The following is a 24,162-nucleotide window of genomic DNA, read 5'->3' as shown; positions in this document are numbered from 1 at the left end:
TGGGACCCAGGTGGACAGTAGTCTCTCCTTTGATAATCACATCGCCACAGTAGTCAGGAAATCCTTCTATGTGGCACACCTCATCACAAAAGGGTTCTCATCCAGGAAAAAAGAGGTCATTGTTCCCCTCTACTCGGCACTCAGACCCATTATAGAGAACAACGCCCCTTTTGGAATGTACCTCACAAGACATCTGCAGCACCTGGAAAGGCCACAGAAATAACTCACAAAGAGGATTACTGGCCTCAAACAGATGCCCTACACTGACCGTCTAAAAAAACTCCAGCTTTATTCTGTAGCATAGTGCCTACGCTGATGAGATCTCTGCCTAACATATAAAGCTATGTTAAACCCAGAGCTGTTGGATAAGCTACACCTAAAGAAATCCCAATCCCTCTGAGCTACATGCTCTAGGGACCTAAACCTTGTCATCACAATAAACAGGACACGTTGGAGGGATAGATTCCTGTCCCAGAGACTTCCTATACTCTGGAACAAGCTACCCATCTATGTCAAGCAAAGTTCCTCATTAGCACTCTTCAAGAAAAATCTTGATGAGTTGATGGGAAATAGGAAATACATCCCGGGGATCACTTCTGTAGCTCTGCCCGACAGGGGCACAGGAAATTAACTTTCTTGGGTGGCGTAAGCCAGGGAACCTTGTTGGCTAGGCTTACTTAGGCCCTTGGGCCGATAGCCTAGTACATACCTATGAACCTATAAGGAGGCAAAAAATGGTGACAGTGTTTACGAGGGATATGAACATATATTTAAGGAGTTAATTATCAGGGAATCTAACATTTTAATAATTTTTGACATCTCCCAGAGCACGTGCCTGAAAAAATCTACATATGACCAAAAGGATACACTAAAAAACCAAGAAGACTTAAAAGTTCACAGTGTCTACCTAATAAATGCAGCTAGCACTAAAAGTAAACTGCTCCTTCCTTAGAACTTCTAAACTATTATTTATATTAGTCAAAGCAATCTAACAACTATAAACAAAATGATAGTGCACTAACCCAGTCATCAATAAATTTACAGGTTCTGCCACACATCAAATCTGCTGTATACATTATCTTCAATGTATAGCCTAAACTTGCCCTACCATAAACTGCCAGAGGTTTAGCCCTTTTTAAGGGCAGCAAACTCATTAAACTGACATTTCCATGAATTCGCTCCCTTCAAAGTGGTTCAGCCCTTAGTTTTGCAGGGTAATTGTGCCCTCTAACTCCATTTGTCCCTGCACTTCTCCCTTACTTATATAAACATCTTAAACATTTTCCAAGGCCACAACGCTTCTTGGAAGAGGAGCAAACTTGATTCAACAACATTTTGACAAGTTTGCTTTTGAAATAACAGACCACTCCCCAGTCATGATTCTAACCTGACAATCATTACTCTGTGTTTCATCTACTCTTTCCTCTTTATAATCACAACAACCATTTTACCTCACACAATGCAGTATGCCCAGATTATATCATTGACCCTTCTATTTCTCAAACGTTATACATACAAAAGCTATATACTTTCTATAATGCTAGATGCATGTTGTCTTCTGCCATTTGTATCAACCTGTGGGTTACTGGATTTGATCGGATCTAAGGCCAGCACTTCCAAATCTTGGTCCCAAAGCTTCAATTCCCCTCTCATAATGCTCTGCATTCCAAGTCTCATCAGATTGAGTTTATCCCTCCCATATCTGACCTTACTTAATAAGTCACCTAAGAAAAAACTTAAGCCAATACCAGGAAGGCCCATAACAAGAGACTTTGGACCATCCTTCAAGATCCAGTAAGAGCTGCAAAATATTGGTGGCAATCTGGAAGTGGAAGGGAGGAACAGAGGGATGGTTAAGATGGACATAAGAGGATAAAGTACAGTTTTGTACCTACCATAAATGTAGATGTTCGAGGATCCACATTGCTGCAGTCCTAACCATTGGGTAGTCCGCTGTCCAGTCGGCCCGAATACCAAAGTATATGGCTGACGTCGGTCAAGGCGCATTAGACTGATGTCAGGACGTCAGGGTACTAATGCGCATGACCGACGTCATATCCTCAGTCTTTTCTTGCCCCAGATGTCAGAAGACCCTAAAAAGACAAGGCCCAAACCAAAACCAAAAAACCCTGCACCAAACAGATATACAATATATACAAATGTACAAGAGTATATCCTAACCCACACCAACACCCCTACACACAGAGGGGAAGGAGGGAGGGTAAATTGGACTGCAGCAATGTGGATCCTCGAACATCTACATTTATGGTAGGTACAAAACTGTACTATGTTCTTCATTCCACATTGCTGCAGTCCTAACCATTGGGTAGAATCCCAAAGCAGAGTTAAGGGAGGCTGGCAAATCATAAGGAAGCAGGAGCTGTCAACATGCCTTGCAAAATAGCTGTGGCAAAACCAGCCCTAGATTTAGAGTAGAGAGGAAGATGGTAATGCTTAGAGAAAGTATGCACTGAACTCCAAGTAGCTGCCTCCAAAATATCCTTAGTTGCCACCCCTTAGAAATGCTGTTGAAGTGGCAGTAGCCCTAGTGGAATGAGGCCTAATCCCAGCTGGAATCTCCTTGCCATGATGGGAATAACAAAATGAAATGCAAAACCCAATCCACTTAGAAATAGTTTGCTTAGACACAGGCTTGCCCTGAGAACTCAAAGCAAAAGAAACAAACAACTGCTGAGACTGCCTGAAATCCTTAGTCCTGCTTAAATAATAACGCAACTGCCTATGTACATCTAAAGTGTGCAAAATCTTTTCCCCCTTATTTTGGGGATCTGCATAAAAAGTAGGCAAATGAATAGTTTGGTTTAAAGCCACACTAGAAACCACCTTAGGCATAAAAGAAGGATTAGTACGTAATGATACCCTATCCTTATGGAAAATCAAAAAGGGCTCTACTGCCATAAGGGCCTGCAACTCAGAAACCCTTCTTGCAGAAGTAATAGCCAACAAAAAAGCAGTCTTCCATGACAAGTATTTCAATTCAGCAGTAGCCGCAGGCTCAAAAGGTTGTAGAGTAAGTTTTTCCAACACAAAATTGAGATCCCAAGCAGGAGTAGGAGCTCTACGTGGGGGTCTTATATTCTTTGCCCCTCTAAGAAACTGCTTGAACAAAGGATGCGAAAACAATGGTGGGTCACAATCATAGTGAGCTGAAATTGCTGCAGCATGAATCTTAATGGAAGAGAAGGACAAACCTTTGTCCAATAACTCAGTAAGATATTGAAGAGCCACACTCAAATTAGGCTCAGAAATCTCTAAATTCTTTGCTGCACTCCAAAATAAAAATCTCTTCCATTTTTCTGCGTACACCTTCCTTGTACTAGGTCTTCTGGCTTCCATAATCACATTTAAAACTTGTTGAGGAAGTTGAGACCTGCTGTGTTTCAGAACAGAATATGCCAGGCTGTTAGATGAAGAGAGTGAAGCTTGACATTGAGCAGGTGACCGTCCTTCTGAGATAACAGATGTGGAATCAAAGGCAAAGGCCATGGAGGCTTCTTTACCAGACTCCTTAGTAGTGGGTACCAGTGCTGCCGAGGCCAATCTGGAGCTATTAAAATCATCCTTGGCTTGTCTTGTCTGACCTTTAGAAGCACCTTTGGAAGAAGAGGCAGAGGTGGAAAGGCATACACATGAAGATTTTTCCAACTGAAAGCAAGAGCATCCACTTTCCAAGCTGTGTGATGAAACCCCTTTGTGCAAAACCTTGGCAGCTGGTGGTTTAGTGGAGAAGCGAACAGATCTATGTCTGGAGTTCCCCATGACACTGTCAATTTCTGAAATACATTAAGATCCAGTTTCCACTCGTGGGGATCCATGATTTGTCTGCTTAACACATCTGCTAAGGAGTTCTGTGCTCCCGGCAGAAACCTTGCCTGTAGAGTTAGTTGCAAGCTGAGCGCAGTGTCCCATAAAATCATTGCTTGCCTGCATAGAGGATAAGAATGTGTTCCCCCTTGTTTGTTGATGTACCACATGACAGTTGTGTTGTCTGTTAGAATCAACACCTGCCCTGGAAGAAGTAACTCCTTGAAAGCCATTAATGCAAATTGGACTGCTAACATCTCCTTCATGTTGATATGTAGATGCTGAAGTCTGGCAGGCCACTTGTCTTGTATCCACTTTCCATTTAGATGAGCTCCCCAAGCAATGTCCGAGGCATCTGTCGTTAAAATCTGACTCGCCTCTGGCCGGGTCACAGAGAGTCCCTTGTTTAGGTGACATTCCTGAGCCCACCACAAAAATTCTTTTTGAATGCAAGGTATTATTTGAATGACAGTGTCCAAATCCTGGCAGTGCTGTGTCCATACATTTTTGAGATACCATTGCAGCTTCCTCATATGCAGTTTGGCATTGGGAAGTACCAGAATACAAGATGCCATGAACCCTAAGGCTTGAAGGACTGTCCTTGCAGTCAGCCCGGACTGAAGAGATAATTGATGGAAGTAACTGGAAAGATTCTTTTGTTTGTCCGGGGTTAAAAAGGCCATCTGGGCTGCTGTATTCAGTCTCACACCCAGAAAGCACATGTCTTGAGAGGGTACTAGACTGGACTTTATTTCGTTCACAGAATACCCTAGGCATCTTAGCACTGCTATGACATATTCCAAATGCTGTAGAAGGTTTTCCTTTTCTTGAGCCAGAATCAGGCAATCGTCCAAATAAGGATAGATTTGAATTCCTTTTAGCCTGAAGTAAGCTATCAATGGAGCCAGAACCTTTGTGAATACTCTGGGCAGTAGATAAGCCAAAGGGCAATGCAGAGAACTGATAATGAGAATTTCCAGCTCGAAAATGCAGATACTTTCTGCAACTTAGTCTTATAGGCACATGAAGGTAAGCTTCCTTGAGATCTAAAGTTACCATCCAGTGATCTTTGCCCAGCAGAGGTAAAAGCTGTTGTAACGTCAACATTTTGAACTTGGGAATGTCCAGATAAGTGTTGAGGATAGATAAATCCAAAATTGGTCTCCACGTGTTCCCCTTCTTTGGTACTAGGAACAGGCGAGAATAAAATCCTAGGCCCCTTTCTGGTACAGGGACTGGCTGAATGGCCCCTATTTGGAGTAACAGAGAAATTTGCTTGTAAGCCTCTGTCCTTTGTGGAGGAGGAACGTCTGGCATGCCTTTGAAAGGGGGCAATGTATGGAAATAAAACCTGTAACCGTGGTGAATGATATCCAACACCCATCTGTCTTGAGTGATTAAATCCCAATTTTCTTTGAAAAGAGACAGTCTTCCTCCCAAAGGAGCTGCCAGACGAGAATCTACTGGCAGCTGAAAAGGCAGGTCATTGGGTCTGTTTACGAAAGGACTGACCCCTGCCCTCCCCAGAAGTCTGAGCAGGTGAACCCCCTGTTCTAGGTCTAAAAGAACCTTGAGCTCTGCCCCTACCACGTCTAGACCTACCCCTAGACTGGGAATCATAAGCAGGATATGTCCATCCCTTAGTAGGCCAATTTCTACTAAACTTCGGTGGCTGCACCTGCAAAAAATCTTTAACAGTTTGCATAGACTTAGCTTTGTCCTCCATTTTCTTTAAAACTGCTTCCACAGGCGAACCAAATAACACATCAGACTGTAAAGGGGCATCCAAAATCCTAGTCTTAACATGCTCTGCTAAATTCTGATCCCTCAACCAGGCATGCCTGCGAAGAACAGAACTAGTGGCAGCCACCCTCGAGGAGGCCTGCACAGCATCAAAACCACATTGCAAAGAATGCTTACCCACTTGTTCAGACACATGAACTAAATCCAGCAACTCTTTACACTCTATACCTTCCGCCAAAGCATCCACCTTAGATTTCAATTGTGAAAGGAGATAATTTTGATATTTTAGCATGTGAAACTGACAATTCAAAGCTCTCATGGCTAAAGTGGAAGAAGTATACACTTTCTTTCCCCACCTATCCAAAGCCCTTGCCTCTTTATCAGTGGGAACAGGATTTTTAACAACAGAGGCCTTAACACCTTTAGGCCCCTGAGAAACAGTTTCCGGGTCTGCCCTAGGACTCTTAAACAAATACTTATGAGCCTCAGGCACCCTATAGTACCTATCAGGTTTAACAGGGGCAGGAGGCAAAGAATCAGGATTCAGGGAAGCCTCTGCAAAAACATCTTCCACCACATTCAACACAGGAGGTATAGCTAAGGGCCTATGCTGGGGTAAAAATAAGAATTCCCTAAGCCTTTTCCTGGAATCAGAGTAATCTTGGCCTTCCCATTTAAAGTGCTCCCTCATGGAATGCAGAGTCTCTGAAAATGAGAAATCCTCAGGAGGAGAAGCTGTAGGAGTGGAATCATCCACATCAGAATCAGAATAAGGAGGATACTCCTGCAAGTCTTCCGCAGAAGACTCAGAAGCCTCTGAACACTGTTCAAAACTCTCAAACTCAGGTTCCACCCTAGGCCTCTTATCAGGAGGGGGCATGGAGCCTCTAATCATAGTAATTAAATCTTCTGCCATTTTAAGCATATGTTTCTTAGGCACAGAACCTGAAGTGCTAGGAGAAGCCCCCACTGAAGCTAAACTTGGCCTACCTCTCAAAGAAGTTTTAGAAACAGAAGGAGAGGCTCTAACTACCTTGGAAAGAGAGGGAAGAACAGTTACCTGAGAAGCCCCCTCAGCCTGGCCTACCTCCTGAGAAGGCACATCCTGTAACAGTAAAGTCTCTGCCTGAGACTCCAAAGAAACTCCTGGCAAAACCTCTGGCTCCACTGAGCCTTCTAAAGAACCAACGTCCGGGACTGCCGGTTCATCAACCCTAGGCTTTGCAGTTTTGTCCTTGCGCTTTTTGGACGAAGCGGCCGGAGCATCCGACGGCATTTTATAATTACAACGCTTCCCAAACACTAACCTGGCACAGTCTAATCTTCTCTTAATAGTGCGTTTGTTAAATCTAGCACAAGAGCGGCAACCAACAACGTCGTGCTCAGGCCCTAAACAAGGTATACACAAAGTATGGTAATCCCTATGAGGTATCTGTTTCCCACAAGAAATACAGTTATTCACTTTTTCTGACATCCGGTTAAATACTGAGGCAAGAAAAAACCAAAATGTTCCCCAACGGGGTACTTAGCCAACTTTGATTCGGTCTGAAACTCCGACTTCGGAAATGTTTCAGAACGCCAACCTGCACTCGCAAAACTGCTTCTGCATCGGACCATGCGGCAAAAAAGACTGAGGATATGACGTCGGTCATGCGCATTAGTACCCTGACGTCCTGACATCAGTCTGATGCGCCTTGACCGACGTCAGCCATATACTTTGGTATTCGGGCCGACTGGACAGCGGACTACCCAATGGTTAGGACTGCAGCAATGTGGAATGAAGAACATCATGGATTTACAGCTACATTCGGTGCATAACTTTAATATTAGATGTTGTGTTTTTCCAGACATCTCAACCTGCAGAAGAGTCCCAAGCCAGTCTAACCAGGTGATATCAGCAGAGAATATTTTGCAAAATGGAGGCACCAAAAGAAGCCAGAGATCTGGACTGAAAGTCAAGCTTGTAATGGGACACAAAGGTATGAGTTTTACCACTGAACAGATATCTTCTAAGGAAGTACCACCAAAGAAAGCCGTTAATGTAGACATTGCACTAGCAGAATGTGCCTTTGGTTTGACAGGTAAAGATAAGCCATTAATGGCATAAACAAAGGAAATGCACTCAAATAGTCATCTGAAAATTGTTTTGCTAATCTTAGCTCTAGAGAAAGACACACAAAGCCATCTGATTTTCTGAAACATTTGGTTTGTCCAAATAAAATCTCAGTTGATGATGAAGGTCCAGGCAGTGAATCATGCATTTGCCCTTGTTACTGAAATTTGGAAAGAATACTGTCAACTGAAAAGACCAAGTTATATTTTGACTCGGAGGCAACCTTAAGTAGAAAGGATGATTAGTCTGCAATGAATCCGTGTCCCTGTGAAAAATGAGGTAAGAAGGATTACAGGACAAAGTCTGAAGTTCAGAAACTCTTGGCAGAAGTTACTGTAATTAAGAAAAAAGCATTGAATACAGGACCCTTGTTCTATTAAGACCTATCCTTGAACGGAACTAAGACTTTGTCGGTCTTGCAAGGGATTGGCTCCACTTTAGGTCAACAATAGTAGCAGGCTCAAAAGGGGCCCCGATTACGGCTTGTAAAATGAGGGGTATATTCCCATGGTGAAACTGGATTGCTCAAAGGAGGTCTGAGAAGGAAGATATCCTAAAAAAAGGCTTTGGATAACTTTAAAGAAATTATAGGCAAATGGTCCTGGCAGACGTGAAAATTAGAAATGATTGCCGGCTGAATTTTTTTAATCATCATAAAATACATAGGGAAAAATACATTAATATAAAAGAAAAAACATATTGACATGTTTCCAGATACATATATCACACTTCACATATATATTTTTTATAACCATCAGTGCAGCATTATATAAATTACTCATTTCCTGCCCTCCCTAAAACCTCATTCTTCCTCCAGAACATGATTTTGCATGTATTGTTCTCACAAATTCCATTTATTTCTATATTTTCAAAAGATCTCACTTCCAGTTCTTTTATCTGTTACAATATCCAATACTTCAAAGTATAGTTGGTTTACACTTTGATTTTCATTTTCTAGTAATTGCTTTTTTTTTGCAGCCACCAGAATTAAACTGAGCAAGACCTTATTATGTCTAGTCACTTCAGATTCAGTGTCCTAGTTCAAAAGAATTTCCTTAGCTACACCCATTTGCTCATCCAATATTTCTGTCAGAGTACTCTGCATGGAATTTTTTTAAAATCTGCTAACTCATTACCCTCCCAAAACATATGTTCCCAGTTACCTCTTTCTTCTCCGTCACACCTCTGCAATATTTGCAATCTACTTGAGGAAAAATTAATCCAAGTCTGCTTGGTGTATAAAATTACCTATGCAAACAAGTCCAAGCAAAAATCCTAAACCTTCTAGACTTTGTTGCATACTTCGGCGACATACATACATATGTCTTCCCATTGTTCCCTTGTTAATTGCGTATCCACTCTTTCTTCCCAATCCTTTCTAACCTCCTCTGATCGAGTCTTATAGTTGACGTGCAGTATATTTCATATGCCCTACTAATTATCAAATTTTTTAACAGCAGCTTCTGTTCTAGATTTGATTAAAAACTCTATCAAATCAGATTTTTACTTAGGATTCCCCTCTCTCTTACTCTTTGCCTACACTCAGATATCAATCCCTTGTAAGGAAGGCAGCCTCTAGCCTGCAATCCAAATGTCTTCTTGGCCTCATCCCATTTTATTATCTTTCCCTCTCTAGTTATTTGCTCCCAATACCTTGGTTCCTTTGCCAGTATTCTCCACTAAACACCAGCCACATCTGGCCTATTCTTCGTACACCTACTTGCAGTCATCCCTATCAGCAAAATCTCCTTTATCCACTTTCATGTTGGCCTAGTTATTAGAATACAGCCTGGAACTTTATTTATATAATATTCCAGGTCTATATCACATTGTCGAAATCTTATAATTTCGAACACGTAATATTCGAAGTTACAAACTTCGACTATGCATAATGCATTAAAAAAAAAAGGAAAACAAAATAAACTGTTTTAAGCAGGTGGACAAGCCCCCCTGCACCCCCACTACTTAAAGATACCAACTCCGAGATCGCACCCCATTGAACAAAATGGAAACCTCCACTTATGAAGATTTCCATTCAAACGCTCGAACTTTTACAAATTCGAACTTATGGTCTCAACCGTATGAGGTTCAAACTTGTAAAAGTTCAACTACATGACAGGAACCCTAATATTCCATATGGCTGTTATTCTTCTTAAGGATATGCATCCAAAATCCCATTCTCTCCTTATTTACTGAATTTCCCCACTACTTCGTTATCTCTGTCCCTCCTGAATTGTAACTTTCTGCTTGTGTTTTGTACACAAGTCTTAATTGTGTAGTTAGAAAATATCCCTTCAAATCAGGTAACCCTAAACCCCTTGTTCCACTGGAAGGATCAACTTATCCCACTTAACACTTGCCCTCTTCCTCTCACAGAGAAGTTTCTTCAACTTTTTATTACTATCCAAAACTTCTCCTCTGGTTGATAAAAATATGCCTCCCCATATAAAACTAAAGGGACTACAGAAAATTTCAATGCTTATATCTTACTATCCATATCAATAAATAGGAGCTTCCAGTTTCTCAGTTTTTGTATTATCTTTTGTTAAGTCTATTCCCACATATCCTTAGCTACCATAACTAAAGCCAAAAAAGACTTTTTAATTTTAATTTTTAATTAAAATTTCTATTTATTTTAATCAAAATACTTTTTAATCCATGGCCGTAAATACTTAATCTTATTGTGTCCCTATAAATATGGGTACTGCTGAACCAATTCATGTGTGAGTGCATAAATTACGCCTATAGCCCTTATTTTATCTTCATTAACTGTAGATATGAAAAAGAGTTGAAAGAGTCTCAAAATGTTGTACTACACCGAAATGTCCTTTTATGGATGTATCAGGTACAAAATAATCTCATCTGAAAACAAAGCCATTTTTTGTTTACCATATCAATTAGATCCCTGAATTTCTGAGTCTCTTATTTTCTTTGCCTATGGCTCTAAATATTAAACAAACAGAGGGGAAGAGAGGACACTCCTGCTTTGGTTCCTCTGTTCAGACACAGTACATCAGAGAGGAACTCCCACAAACTACTTCTTGCCTTTGATCTCTCATATGTCCTCCAAATTAACCTTATTATTGTATTGGGGAATGCAAATGCTCTCACTGTCCTACTCAAAATATCAGCTTTCTCTGCACAACGACCCACCAACAGCAGCAGTATTTTCTTACATTCTGCTTCCCTCTGGATCACCACTGTTCTGTTAATGTGATCAAATGTTTGCCTCCCCTCCACAAAACCACATCCATATCCATCGGTTTTGGCTACACCACTGCCATTCTTGTCACTAGTACAGACAAACACTTTATAATCATGGTTTAAATTTTAAATGGGCCTACATGAAGCTGAACCTGATGGGTCTTTACCATCTTTTAGGTACTATAGTCACCAGAGCTTTCTTCCAAGAGGTTGGTATTGCTTTTTTTTTTTAAAAGAGTTAAACCCTTCCAGATCTTTATAAACTTGTTTCCCTCCTAACCTCCAAGCTTTCACAGGAATACTATCTGCTCCTGGAGACCTTCCTGCAGATTGATTATACATCACCATTTTTATATCATCTCCTATCTTAACTGCTAATTGTTGAGCATCATCTATCTTTAACCTTGGCATATTTGCATCTTCTATAAATATTTCCATTTGTGCTCTTTACTGATTTCCATAATGAAGAATGAGAAGTACAGTCCTCTTCTGTTTGATGTTTCACTTTCTGTTGGCTAAACTTTTACACTTCCTCCTTAGCCTGCATCAAAAAATGTATTTGATCCTTCAGGAAAAAAATATTTTGAAGACAGCTGAATATAGCAGCTTGACTTTCACACTTGCCTTTCAGCTTTCCCTGATTGCTGCAAAAAATTTGCTTTTCTACTGCCTGGTGTACAGTGAATAATCGTTTTCCACAAACACTGTACTGTCTCCAATTTTTTATATTTTGCTCTTCTGACACTGTTTTGTGAGGATCAATTATTTTGACTGGTATGACTATGCTTCTACTAATACAAGTCTTGGCTGCTTTCCCATGGCCAGTTTTGGAACATAAATGATGTGCTCTTTCCATTAACAAATCTTGTTGTGAAATACCTGTCCAAATGCTTATATCTGCTTTCACAAATTTAATACAGTCTATTCCTTCCAGTTTCTCTGGTACAGCAGCAAATTCTCCTGTTTTCTCTGTGTGCTGTCTTCTAATTCTACAATTTTTAAACGGCTCTTCTTGAGAAGTCTCATACTTGGATATCCTTTTCTTCATTTCAACTTTTAATTTTTGCAGTTTTATCAGTTCATCTGAATAGTTAGTTCAAGCTTCCTCTATTTTTCTAGCCTTTTTATGATTTGAGTTTATATACTCAGTGTTTTATTTTAATTATTTTTATTTGCTGCTATGTTTTACTCTGATGGGAATTGTGAGGCTTGAAGCATCAGAGAATGCTGCAAGTCTAGTTCCCAGGCTATCACTGCCAACTGGCAAAGAGAATATGACCTTGTATCCCCCCGTTTGCTCAACTAAAATATAACTGTGGTTTTGTCTGTGACCAATAAAAGGGGACCAGAAGACCATAAGTGGTGAAGATTTTATTTTTATGATCTGAATCCCTGCAAACATTTCTTTGACATTTATGTGCTTTGTAGTGTCCGAAGGCCCCTATTCATCTTGCACATAAACTCCCCTTGTTCACTGTTCCCCCATGCAAAATCTAATGAGTCCATTTGGACTGCTTGAAATGGGGCCTGGAGCAAGAAGGGTACGTCTGGATTGAGAGACATCCACTTCCTCCACCAATGTAGCAGGATTTGCTAGGGCCATCTTTCATGAGTTTGAGGAGGGCTCTCCTGAACCTTCCTCTTTACATTCTTTACAGTAGCTTTTGTACTCCCCCACAGATTATAAATGCTGCAACTGTAATATGGAAGGACAAAGTACAGTTGTGTAAAATCTTACCATAACAGAAGATGATGTTCTTTTCACTGCTGTAGTATTCAGACTCCATCCTGCCCTTTTACTTATCTTTCTTCTGTTAAGAACACTTTGCAGGCTAAGGGGTCTTTACCATCTTGCCCTATTTTCTTTCTCTTGTTTTTTCCCTCCAGGATGTGCATGTTCTCCTTTCTCCTCGGATGGCTCTAGTTCTCCCTGGGTACTTCAGTTCTCAGTATCCAGAGTATGTACATCACCTTTATGCCCTATGCCCGAGAGGGGAGCATATGGCTGACATACGATGGTGGGAGGATGTAAAGGTTTTGGTACACTGGACGGACGTTGGGCTAGTCTTGGCAAGAGATCCCTTAGGTGATGACTACTGCAACAGTGATTTGGAAGGTCATCAAAAAGATTCACAAACCATAGGCTGGGGCACATTTTTATTGAGCTTTTCCTTTCTAGTTTTAATTGGATTTGATTGGGGGGACAGCCATATCATGATCCATCAAGTCAGGGGAAAAATTACCAGCCAGAATAATACACTGAGGCTATTAAGGGTTGACTAATGGCAGCAATAAAACAAAATATAAATTAAGTTTCCACACAGGAAAGATGGCTAAACTGCATAAAAATACAGCAGAAATGGTTTAAATTGTGCTAAACCTTTTTTCTACAATCTGCACTGTGTAGTAAACAGCACACAGTTACACTACTAAGTAAAATTAAATAATGACAAAAAATAATATGCCCTTAAATCAAGTAGAAACCTTTTAAAACAGCATAAATAATTATTTACATCTAGATTCCCTTATCAGTAATGAAAAAATAAAAATCTCCACAGAAAATCCAAATACAGTAATTTGTGGTAACAAAAATCATGATTTAACAATAAAAACACCTACAGTTGTGTTAAGCCAGTAGTAAATGTCATTAGTGAAGAAAAAAGTGGAAACAAAAGCAATATTTTCCTGTCAGAACTTCAAAGTGAAGTAGATAAACACAAAAAAGAGGCCTAGTGTTCAACTGACACCACAGAATCTTTAGTTTCCCATTACAAGACTTTGATCACTTCAGAAAAGCCCCATAATTGCTTAAAAGCAGTATTAAGCATATAAATAACACCAAAGTAAGTCAGAATTTAACAGCAGTAATAAGTAGAAAAAATATTAAAATAGAATGTTAACACAAACATATACATAATTTAATATAAAACAGAAAGAAATTAAAAGTATTAGAAGGGAAATTGTCAAAGGGACCTTATCTGAGTCTGGGAGCTGTAGTGCATCAATGCAGGCTGCTGAGGAGATTCAACAGACTTCTTCAGCTGGCACTTAATAATGAATAACCGACTTTCTGTGACAAGGGTTAAGTTTCACCTGACAGGAGGGGCTTAGCCAATCCACTATCACACAGAATTAGAGGAGAGGATTTGGAGGTATGGAACGTTGTCAATTCAGGTTAGTGCAGGGCACAAAACCCATATGCAGCTGAGGAAGTGCGAATGATGAGCATCCCCATCACAACTATAAGGGACAGCCAAAGAGACTTGAATCCCCAAAAGCACTGTGTGAAACATCCTTCTATGTTGTATAAGACTAATAACTGTCATTATAAAATAACTGCTCATTGCTATTAAAAAATGATTACACTGATTGGTCAACCCATCCAGCATGCCCACTGTAAAATGAACATATACCAATCAAAAACGGCCAGACCATGAAGTACCACTGAGCGGCCAAATTTTCTATTGGTATATACTGGATGACAGTAAAATAAGAGAAAAATCAGGTATGTTCTGCAAAACTAAAGAAACAAAAATATAATTGATTTTCAATATATTTCTGCTCTGTTCCTAGTAAAATTCTTATGTTTTTAAACATTAAAAAAAAAAAAGCATAGGAGATTCTTTTCTCTATTGCTTCTACTGCACTGGACTTATGTACTGTGCGAGTGTGGGAATGCAAGTCCCAGACAATTGTGCAGTACATCAGCCTACAGAAGGATGAAGTGCCATTACACAAACACATTTAAGAAAGGTAAGCAATTTATTTCTTAAATAATGTCATTGTATAATAACAATAATCTATGACTGCGCATGGGTATACGAGGATTTACCCATGGTTGGCTTTGTTTTTTCAGTCGGGTTTTGACCTTGTGATCAAGCCACACCAACAGTGAGTAAATCCTGATATACCCACTCACCTCACAGTCATCAATTATTGCTTAAGTATACCACACAGAGACAAAAATGATGGCTACAAATCCCACTCAACAGTGTAGAGTGTTTTTTTTAATGGACAGCTTACATAGCAAAGAAAGCAATAGCTCATGTTTAACACCAGGCAGTGTCCCATGGCAGAGTTTGAAAAAGGTCCTTGTGGATCAGTACATTGCCATAGTTAATGAATATAAATACATGTGTGTATATGTATAAAAACAAAGAAACATACTTACCTGTTTTTCTGAGAATTAAACCTAGCCATGCTGAGAACAGCTCCCATGATGAAAAACATAAGGACTGGATCCAGAAGGATGTATTGGGAAATGGTGATGCAGCCAGTGTCTGTTGAAAGAAAAATGAAGATGCTAAATCTTTTTCACTTCATTGCATTCATGTTGTCAAAGAAATTTAAAAAAAAGTCGTGAGCTAAACAAAGTAAATATGTTCACACTACATTATTTACTAGCACTATAGGGATATCTATTGCCACTTGCTAAAATATAGCTAAAAACAAAAAAGAGGCAATATGGAGTTACACTGCCCTCTATACAATGTATTTTAACATAGTTTTTGCTACAGGAATACATTAATCAGACTGAAAGAGTTATGTTTATATTTGTAAAATGATAAAGTAGATGAATTCTTATCTTTTAGTTGCTCTACAAAGTAACTCTCTTTGGTGGAATTATGAATGGGTTCTTCCTTTTCTGTTCCAGTTCTTGGGAACTCCAGTGCTAGGGGAACTTATGTCCTAGAAAGGTGTATACTGTTATGCCATGGTCTGTACTATGAAAATACACCTAGTCCTGTAATTCCAACCATTACATGAGCACATTTCCTGTACATCATAAAAACTCTGAATATCTGATATTTACAAGAAATACTGAAGTATATACATGCCTCAGTTACAGTAGAAAAAAACAAACAGGCTGGATGAAGAAGCCAATAAGCATAGCAGAATAATGGGAGGGTGTCTGGACCCTCTAGAAGAGGATCCCAGACAGACAAGCTAAGCAGTAGGAACACAATCTATTATACCCACTACTATACCAAAGAAAGCCTAACTCAAGAGCCGAAGTCAAGGCAAAAATAGATGCTTGTTAAAAGGTCTGAACAAACAGTCAAAAGTTGGGTTATTTGCTTACTATTAGTAGTAGTAAATATGGACTTACTGATTATGACTGCACTTGGCACAAAAAAAAAACAGGGCAAAAAGCATAATGAAATGAAGTGTCCACCATCAGTAAACATCACTCAACCCCTATTAAACATGATACTACCAATGAAAACTTTGGAATTCAGGATACAAGTATTCAGCAATCTGAGTATTCAGACTATACAGAAGAAAATAAAAAGAAAGGAAGAAGTTCACAACAAATAAGGAAGAAAAATAAATTGATTAATGTCTATATTGCAAAGAAAATATGTACTAAAAAGTACACTGCTTTGTTAAGTAACACACAGATTGGACAATATTATTATTACCAGCAATCAGAAAAACAATCCATCTACAGAAAATAACATTTTCCAAAACAGAAGGCAGGGAAAAAAAAAAGAAAAAGAGGAATGGGACAAGCTGAAAGGAAGAAATCAACACAGAACTTGTAAGGATTGAAGAACATTATTGTAAGAAAAAAAGAGGAGAAAGACTGAAGCTGACAACATGGCTCAGGCAGTGGAAGTAGAAAGACAACTGGATGAGAATCACATTTCTTGTGAATGAAATAAGCCATGAAAACAGTAAGATTAAACATGACTAATGGAGATGAAGGCCATACCTTTTCAACAATTGATAAAGCAAACATTGCTGAATTAAAAGAGGAAAGTTCTTCACATCTGCTCAGAAGTGATTTACTAGCAACTGGAGATTCAGTTACTAGACTAATACTTGAGTACAGAGAGGATAATGAACATCGAGCAGTGTTATTTTTATCAGAAGCAAATATACAGAATGCATGAAGGGTTTTAGAATACCTCATTGGAAGTATGGAGCTGTTTTTATTCTTACGAACAAAAACGAAAACACCCACAAGGGCAGAAAGCATAAAAGTGAATTGAACACCACAAAGTACAATTCACCATCCAATGAGTGAGCAATGTGGGTTCGTTTATTGACAACAAAATAAATGCAGATATACGACTAAGCAAACAAACGCTTTCGCCAACAATCTGGCTTCATCAGAGTCATTTGTTAAACAATTCTTTTTGCTTTATACCCCATAACATCTAATTTCATTGGTTGAGCCTAATACCACCCACCAAAACCTATTTGCATCCTTAATAAATAAACCACTAAACATCACTACATATACATATATTTTCAAATACTTAAAATCCATAAATCATCCTATATTTTTATAAAATAATAAAACAATTAATACATCATTGACTTCCCTATACATTTGTATAACATATTATAAATACAAATATAATATAATTTAATAAACCTGTACTTCACACACTCTTTATTAAAATATACTATGACCATATCCAAATCTCCCAAAAATTCATTAAAAATTATATTTATCAAATACATCAAATATGAAACATAAAACATTATTAACTTCAATTTCAAATTTGCTGGGACCTAAGTTTCAACATTGGTTTCAGGGAAATGTGGTCATTCAGGCCAGGAGGCCTACAGGCATCTAATCTAATCTGCTATTCTGCCTCCAATGCCCCCACCTTATTAACTATATCACCCCCTTCACCACAATCTAACACACGCCCAATGACAAAAAATACAAATTTATTAAATTCTGTACATTTCACACTATGTAAATAAAGTGCATTGTGCATATCTTTCTTTTTGATGGACCTGATGTGTTCTGCTACCCTATCTCGTAACCTCCTTATGGTCTTACCTACATAATATGCATCACAGGAGGTACAAGTCGCCAAATAAACCAAATTATTTGTACTACAATTACATTGTCCAGGGCATGGGATTGTATATTTGTACCCACTTACGCAGACATATGTGCTCTCATTAACATATCTGCACCATCTACAGAAACCACACTTTTTCATAATAGACTTAAAACTATTCTTAATTTTCTTTTCCAAGATACCCTTTAAATTCTCTCCCCTACTATATACAATCACTGGCATTGAACCTAAAATCTTTTTAATCTCTTCACTTAGAGACATGTTCCATACATCTTTCACAATTTCAGTCAGTTCAGGCGTCCTATGATTATATTTTAACACTAATCGTACTTCACCACTTTTTCCTATTCCCTCAACCTGTTGTTCCTTAATCGATGTTGCCCGATTGTAAAATTGGGGCATATTTACCACCCCTTTCCCTAAGCACATCTCTTCTTACACTAAGCAATAACTTTGGTGGATATCCACGATCTAGGAACATACCAACTAGTTTGAATAACTCTATTCTAAACATAGCATCATCACCGACCAACCTCGAAGTTCTCACCATTTGCCCTTTAATTACTCCTTTCCTCTGATGGAAGGGGTGACAACTAGTAAAATGCAATAGTGAGTTGGAGTAATTCTCCTTTCTATAGATGTTGCTTACAAAACCCCCTTCCATTTTACTAATTGTCAAATCCAAATAATTAATCCTATCTTCATGCCAATGAAATGTAAATTTCAAAAAATCAGTTGTTTTCCCCAAAACTTCCACAAACTCAATAGCTGATTGTTCATCTCCCTTCCATAATATCAATATATCATCCAAAAATCTATTATACATTAGTATACTTTCAAAGTACTTTTTGGATGAAAAAATATGTTCTCTTTCCCATGTGAGCAAAACTGCATTTGCAAAAACTGGGGCACATTTAGCACCCACCGCAACACCTAAAACTTGTTGGAATAACTCACCTTCAAAAGAAATAAAGTTATTCTTCAAAACTATCTCCATCAATTCTAGTAGCAAATTGGCGTTTACCCCATCAATCAAACCACCATCCATCATAGCTTCATAGAACATATCTAATCCTGACTGGTGTGGAATGACAGAGAATAAATTCACAACATCAATTGTAAGGAAACCAAAGTTACAATTACCTGTCTCTACTTTCTTAAGCCTATCAAGACAGTGCCATGAATCCCTGATAATATGCTCAGCCACATTAACTACAGGTTTAACTGAAACATCTATAAATGCTGCTAGGGCTTCTGTTTTTGATCCCCTAGCCGATACTATGGGTCTAAACTGCAGTCTATCAGTTCCTTTATGAACCTTTGGGATACCAAACAAATTAGGTATTTTTTGAAATTTCACAATTAAAAAGTCATATTCAACCTCATTAATATTGCCCTGAAACAATGCACCATGCAAAAATACATCAATTTTAAAATATGCCCTATTGATTTCACTCCTAGAAACAGTAGCATACGTGTCATCACTATTCAAAATTGCAGAAATTTCAGAAATATAATCAATTTTAGACATTACTACCGTCCCTCCCCCTTTGTCCGGCTTCATAAACCTATATTGACCAGATTTTTTAATGGAATCTAACAGCTCTCTCTCCTGTACTGAGAGATTGTCTTTGACTACTTTGAAACCATTTAAATTTTTCCTTAACTTTGATTCCACTAATTTCTCAAAGCACAATACTTCCGGACTAAAAGGGGGGATAAAGGTGCTTTTTCTTTTTAACACACTTGTAACATTACAAGTATTCATATTTACTCCATCTACAACTCTTTCCTCAGTTGCAAAGAACATTTTTAAATGCATTTGTCTAATAAAAAGTTTAAATTCCATTAAAACCTGAGCTATATCCAATTTGAACATTGGTACAAAATTTACCCCTTTACAAAATAATTCAAAATGTACCTCACCTATTGCCAAATCGGTATAGTTATAAATGCAGTAACCTTTTTTCTTTAAAAGCTGATGATTTACACAATCAATAATTACCATCCCAGCATTCTCGTCACCTAGCTCAGATGCATCACAAATTTCTGTGGTTTCAACATATAACTTCCCATTAGTCTCATCAGTAAGCATAGATAAATCACCAACATTATTAAATTCAAAACATCCCACATTATCACCATCACATACATTTTCATTTTCATTGTTCACATTTCCAAAAACACTATAAACAGGTCCATCATCATTTGAAAGAAATGTATTGTCACTCAAATCGTGTTCATGTTCTATAATGTTGATTGCCCCAGCAAACACATCTTGACAACAATTCAGTACCTCCCTCTCCTGTTCACTCTCACACCCCGATTGTAGCTTCTCTGTGTATCCCCCACAGTCATGTCCCTGTTGCGCAGCCTCTCTGATCTCCGAGGCCCGTTCTCCATTTCTAAAAAACCTTCATTAACCATGGGTTCATCATTACAGTCCAAGTCACCAAAATCATTTTGCATGCTTTCATCGTCCGCCCTATAAACCTGTGGTTTAAACCCAGGGGGATATGTACACTTATTCTTGTAATCTAAAGTATCTCTTTCTAACTTCTTTTTCTTAGTCGCTGTATTCCTAGCAACAAACGATTCTATATTCTTTATAGCCCTTTCAAATTTAGTGTGATACTGTTCATATAAAAGGTCTGCTGTGATACTCACATGTAGACCACTGATTTGATCTTTCAACTCATTTAATTTGGCCTCGTTGTTACGAATAATGATATCCAACATGTCCATCCCAGTTTTATTGAACAACCCAACAAGTTCACGAAAAGCCGTCGAACCTTCCTCAATCCCCATGGGTCTCTTCCAAATACGAAGACCCTTGGGTACTTGGTTTAATTCCTTTGATTTTTTTCAAAAACATGCTATCCAATTGGACTGCACGAAATTTAGTACACAGTTAAATTAGATTAGAAATTAGATGTTATGGGGTATAAAGCAAAAAGAATTGTTTAACAAATGACTCTGATGAAGCCAGATTGTTGGCGAAAGCGTTTGTTTGCTTAGTCGTATATCTGCATTTATTTTGTTGTCAATAAACGAACCCACGTTGCTCACTCGTTGGATGGTGAATTGTACTTGTGGTGTTCAATTCACTGTTTTTATTCTTGTTGGTACAAATAATCTCATTTTCTAGGATTCTCTGGCTGTTAGAAGGGAACTTAAAGCCCTCTTAGGTAGCATAACCTGAACTGGTGCTAGGATGTATTTTTCACAAGTCATATATAGAAAGGAAAGTCAAGTCAGTGTGAATGAAAATATTTTGGGAGCAAATACCTACACGAAAAAAAAATGCCCATTTTAAAAAGTGGAACTGTGTAGAACACGGGTCTGTCAAGACAAGGGAAAATAATTTTTGCAGTAGATATACTGCATCATTTGACTAACACAAGACAGGATTCTAACCAAAAAAATAGATGGAGATGTTACAACAGTGATTAAAGATTGCTATGAGACCTGCAATTATTACATGTTCAGTAATACCATCAATACTATACATTGTGTAATTATGATAACTAGGACAACCCTGGTGCATATAACAATTGTTGGTGTACACACTATCAAAGGTAAAGTGCTGATGACCAAGAAGAATTCATACATTTCTTAAATGAAACAGGAAAGAAACTTAATAGTGGCTGGGGAATAAAATGTACTAGAAACAGACAAACATTAATTCTACAACATCAGTAAAGAAATTTACGGTATATACTCAGTAATAAATGTTTTAGAATTGTATAAATAACTACTAAGGAAAAGAACATACTGGACATGGTTTGTGCTCCTATGGAAAGACTAACTTCATGTCAAGTTTTACCATTGTTGATGTGCAGTAATCATGGGGTTATAAAGGTTAATTTACTGCTAGATAATTCTGCCAAACTGATATCTAAACCAATGCATAGAAGATTAATAACAGACTACATGTAAGCAAAATAGTCATTATGTAAAACTAATTGGAGTGTTGCATGCAGTGGAAAAACTGCAGAAGAAACGTGGCAAGTTTTAAAAGGGAAATTGTTTGAATGCAAAAAAAAATAATAATAATAAAAATGTTTAACATCAGGATCTAGGCACATAAGGTCAGGAGGATGCATTTCCTTAAGATACTTAATTAAGATGAGAGACAAAAACGGAAAAGTCAAAACTATAACTTTGAAAACTGAAACAAACAAGCTGGACTGAGAGATTAAACATAGTGTGAGCCAAGATAAAGAAAACATTTGAAGAAAATTTATATAAAGATAGTGAGCATAACAGGAAAAAAGAAGTTATGTACTCACCATAACATTATATCTGTATTGGCCATTTTCATTCTTCCCCAACTACTGGGTTCATATCCAGTCCTCAAATCTGACTCGTCCGTTAGTAAAGCTTGTGGCCACAAAAACTCTCAAGCTCCTCCCTTTCCCATAATGCACCAACACTAACACTCCTCAGATCTTGTTTGCCGTTTTGATATAGATACACATTTTTATAAATATATATATATATATATATATATATATATGTACATATACACACACACACACACACACAAAAATATGAAATTTTAATTGGGAAGACTTAAGCATATAGAGTCTGTCTAGAGCTCAGCCTAAAGGACAGTAGTGCCCTTTTAGCCAGTTGTTCTTGCAGAACAAAATAAGAGAAAGGGCTGTGGGCTGGTGGATGGGAAGCTGAGGAAGAAAGAAAATGGACAACACAAATGGAATCTTATGGTAAGTACATAACTTCTTGATCTGATGTTGTCAATTTTCATTCATTCCTCAACCACTGGGACAGAGTCCCCAGTTACCTAAATTCCTGGGTGGACTCTAAGGAAGGATATTCCTGAGCATAGTTGAGACAAAAGCTGCTCTTCCCTAGAGACCAGATCCAATTTTAATGGGTGATAAAGGTATGAGGATTTGTCTAGGTTCCAGCTGCACATATATCACCCATAGAAGCTTTAGAAAAAAATACCGTAGAAGCTGCCATAGATCTTGTTGAATGTGCTCTTATAGGTTTTGGTAAGGTTATGTCCAGCATGTTGTAAATAAACATTATTCAGTCAGCCATTTGGCTAATGTGACCTTTGCAGATTCAAAATTAAGCAAGCCAGCTGCAAAGGATACAAACGATTGGTCTGTTTTTCTGATCACTTTTGTTTTATGTAAATAAAAACATCATTGTCTGAGCATCCAATAAAATGTACCATATACTCACCTTTGTTTGAAAATTTTGGAAAGGAAACGGGTAAATTAATTGACTGATTGACACCACCTTAGGAAGGAAAGAAGCACTGGTAAGTAATGTCACTGTGTCCTTATGAAAAATCAGGTAAGGAGGTTTAGATGATAAAGCGTGAAATTCTGAGATTCTTCTAGCAGAAGTAATGGTCACAAAAAAAAAAAAAAAAGTTTTCCAGGTCAAGAATTTTGAGTTCACATTTAGCTGCTGGTTCAAATGGGGATTGAATTAAGGTTTGTAGCACCAAACGTAAATCCCACGGTAGAGTAGGATTTTTGTAAGGTGGTCTCAGCAGGAGGGTGCCCCCTTGTAAAGGCTTTACAAAGTTTAGATGAAGTTAAAGAATAATTGTCAAATCCAGTGTCGAAATTAGAAATTGCTGCTAACTGGATTTTGATGGTTGAGGAACTAGCTCCCTCATTAAAAATTGTTGCCAAAAATTCTAGGACACTTTTGTACTGGAGCTGAAAAAGGGTCAATGTGTTTTTACTGTGCCCAAAAAACAAATCTTTTACATTTGTAAAGTTTTCTTGTGGAAGCCATATGTGAAGATAAAGTATGTGACGAAGAGAGCATCAGTTGCCTGGCTATCAAGGGAATTGGAGAAACCATGCTGTTAGCTTGCCGTTTGAAATATCTGGATGTATCATGCCTGTTGGGTGAGACAGCATGTCTGGAATTAGATCCAGAATCCAAGGTGAGTACAGTAGGTGAGGCCAAAGGAAGGGGAATCAAATCTGTCAAAGCCAGTAAGGTGCAATGCGGATAGCCTTGCACTTCAACCAGGAAGCTTTCTGTAGAAATTTGTGGATTACCGGAATCAGAAAATTTGGATACAGAACACCGGGGGGGGGGGGTCCAATCATACAGTACAGCATCGCTCGGTGATTCTCCCCCTCGGTGGATAAGGGCAAAGAAGCTGCTGCACATGTTGTTTAGGGGAGATGCAAAAAGATCGCAGGAAGGCTTGTCCAATGACTGAAAAATCATATTTGTTACTTTGCTGCTGACAGACCACTCGTGGGGTAGTAAAATGGACCAGCTCAGTTTGTCTGCTATCACATTGGACTTCCCCGGAATGTGCATTCCCATTAGAAAGCGGTTGGATGAGATCACCCATTGCCAGACCCTGAGGGCTTTGACACAAGGGATAAGACCTGGTTTCCCCCTTGTTTGTTGATGTACCAAACTACTGACATGTTGTCTGTT

At 38.4% G+C, this 24,162-nt stretch overlaps 1 protein-coding gene across 2 annotated transcripts in view; it reads right to left on the bottom strand.

Annotated features, from left to right (window-relative positions):
- Positions 1-24,162, bottom strand: part of POMT2 (protein O-mannosyltransferase 2) — a 1,453,485-nt gene that overhangs the window by 1,292,250 nt on the left and 137,073 nt on the right. For both annotated transcript variants that reach the window (XM_044073901.1, XM_044073900.1), the window contains exon 5: positions 15,057-15,165. In XM_044073901.1, the coding sequence (XP_043929836.1) occupies positions 15,057-15,165 (109 nt within the window). The remainder of the gene's footprint in view (positions 1-15,056; positions 15,166-24,162) is intronic.

Source organism: Protopterus annectens, chromosome 6.part0 (assembly GCF_019279795.1).
Source record: "Protopterus annectens isolate FY-2018-M chromosome 6.part0, PAN1.0, whole genome shotgun sequence".
NCBI lineage: Eukaryota > Metazoa > Chordata > Ceratodontiformes > Protopteridae > Protopterus > Protopterus annectens.
The sequence above is the reverse complement of the archived record's forward strand: the minus strand, read 5'-3'. Positions and strand labels throughout refer to the sequence as shown.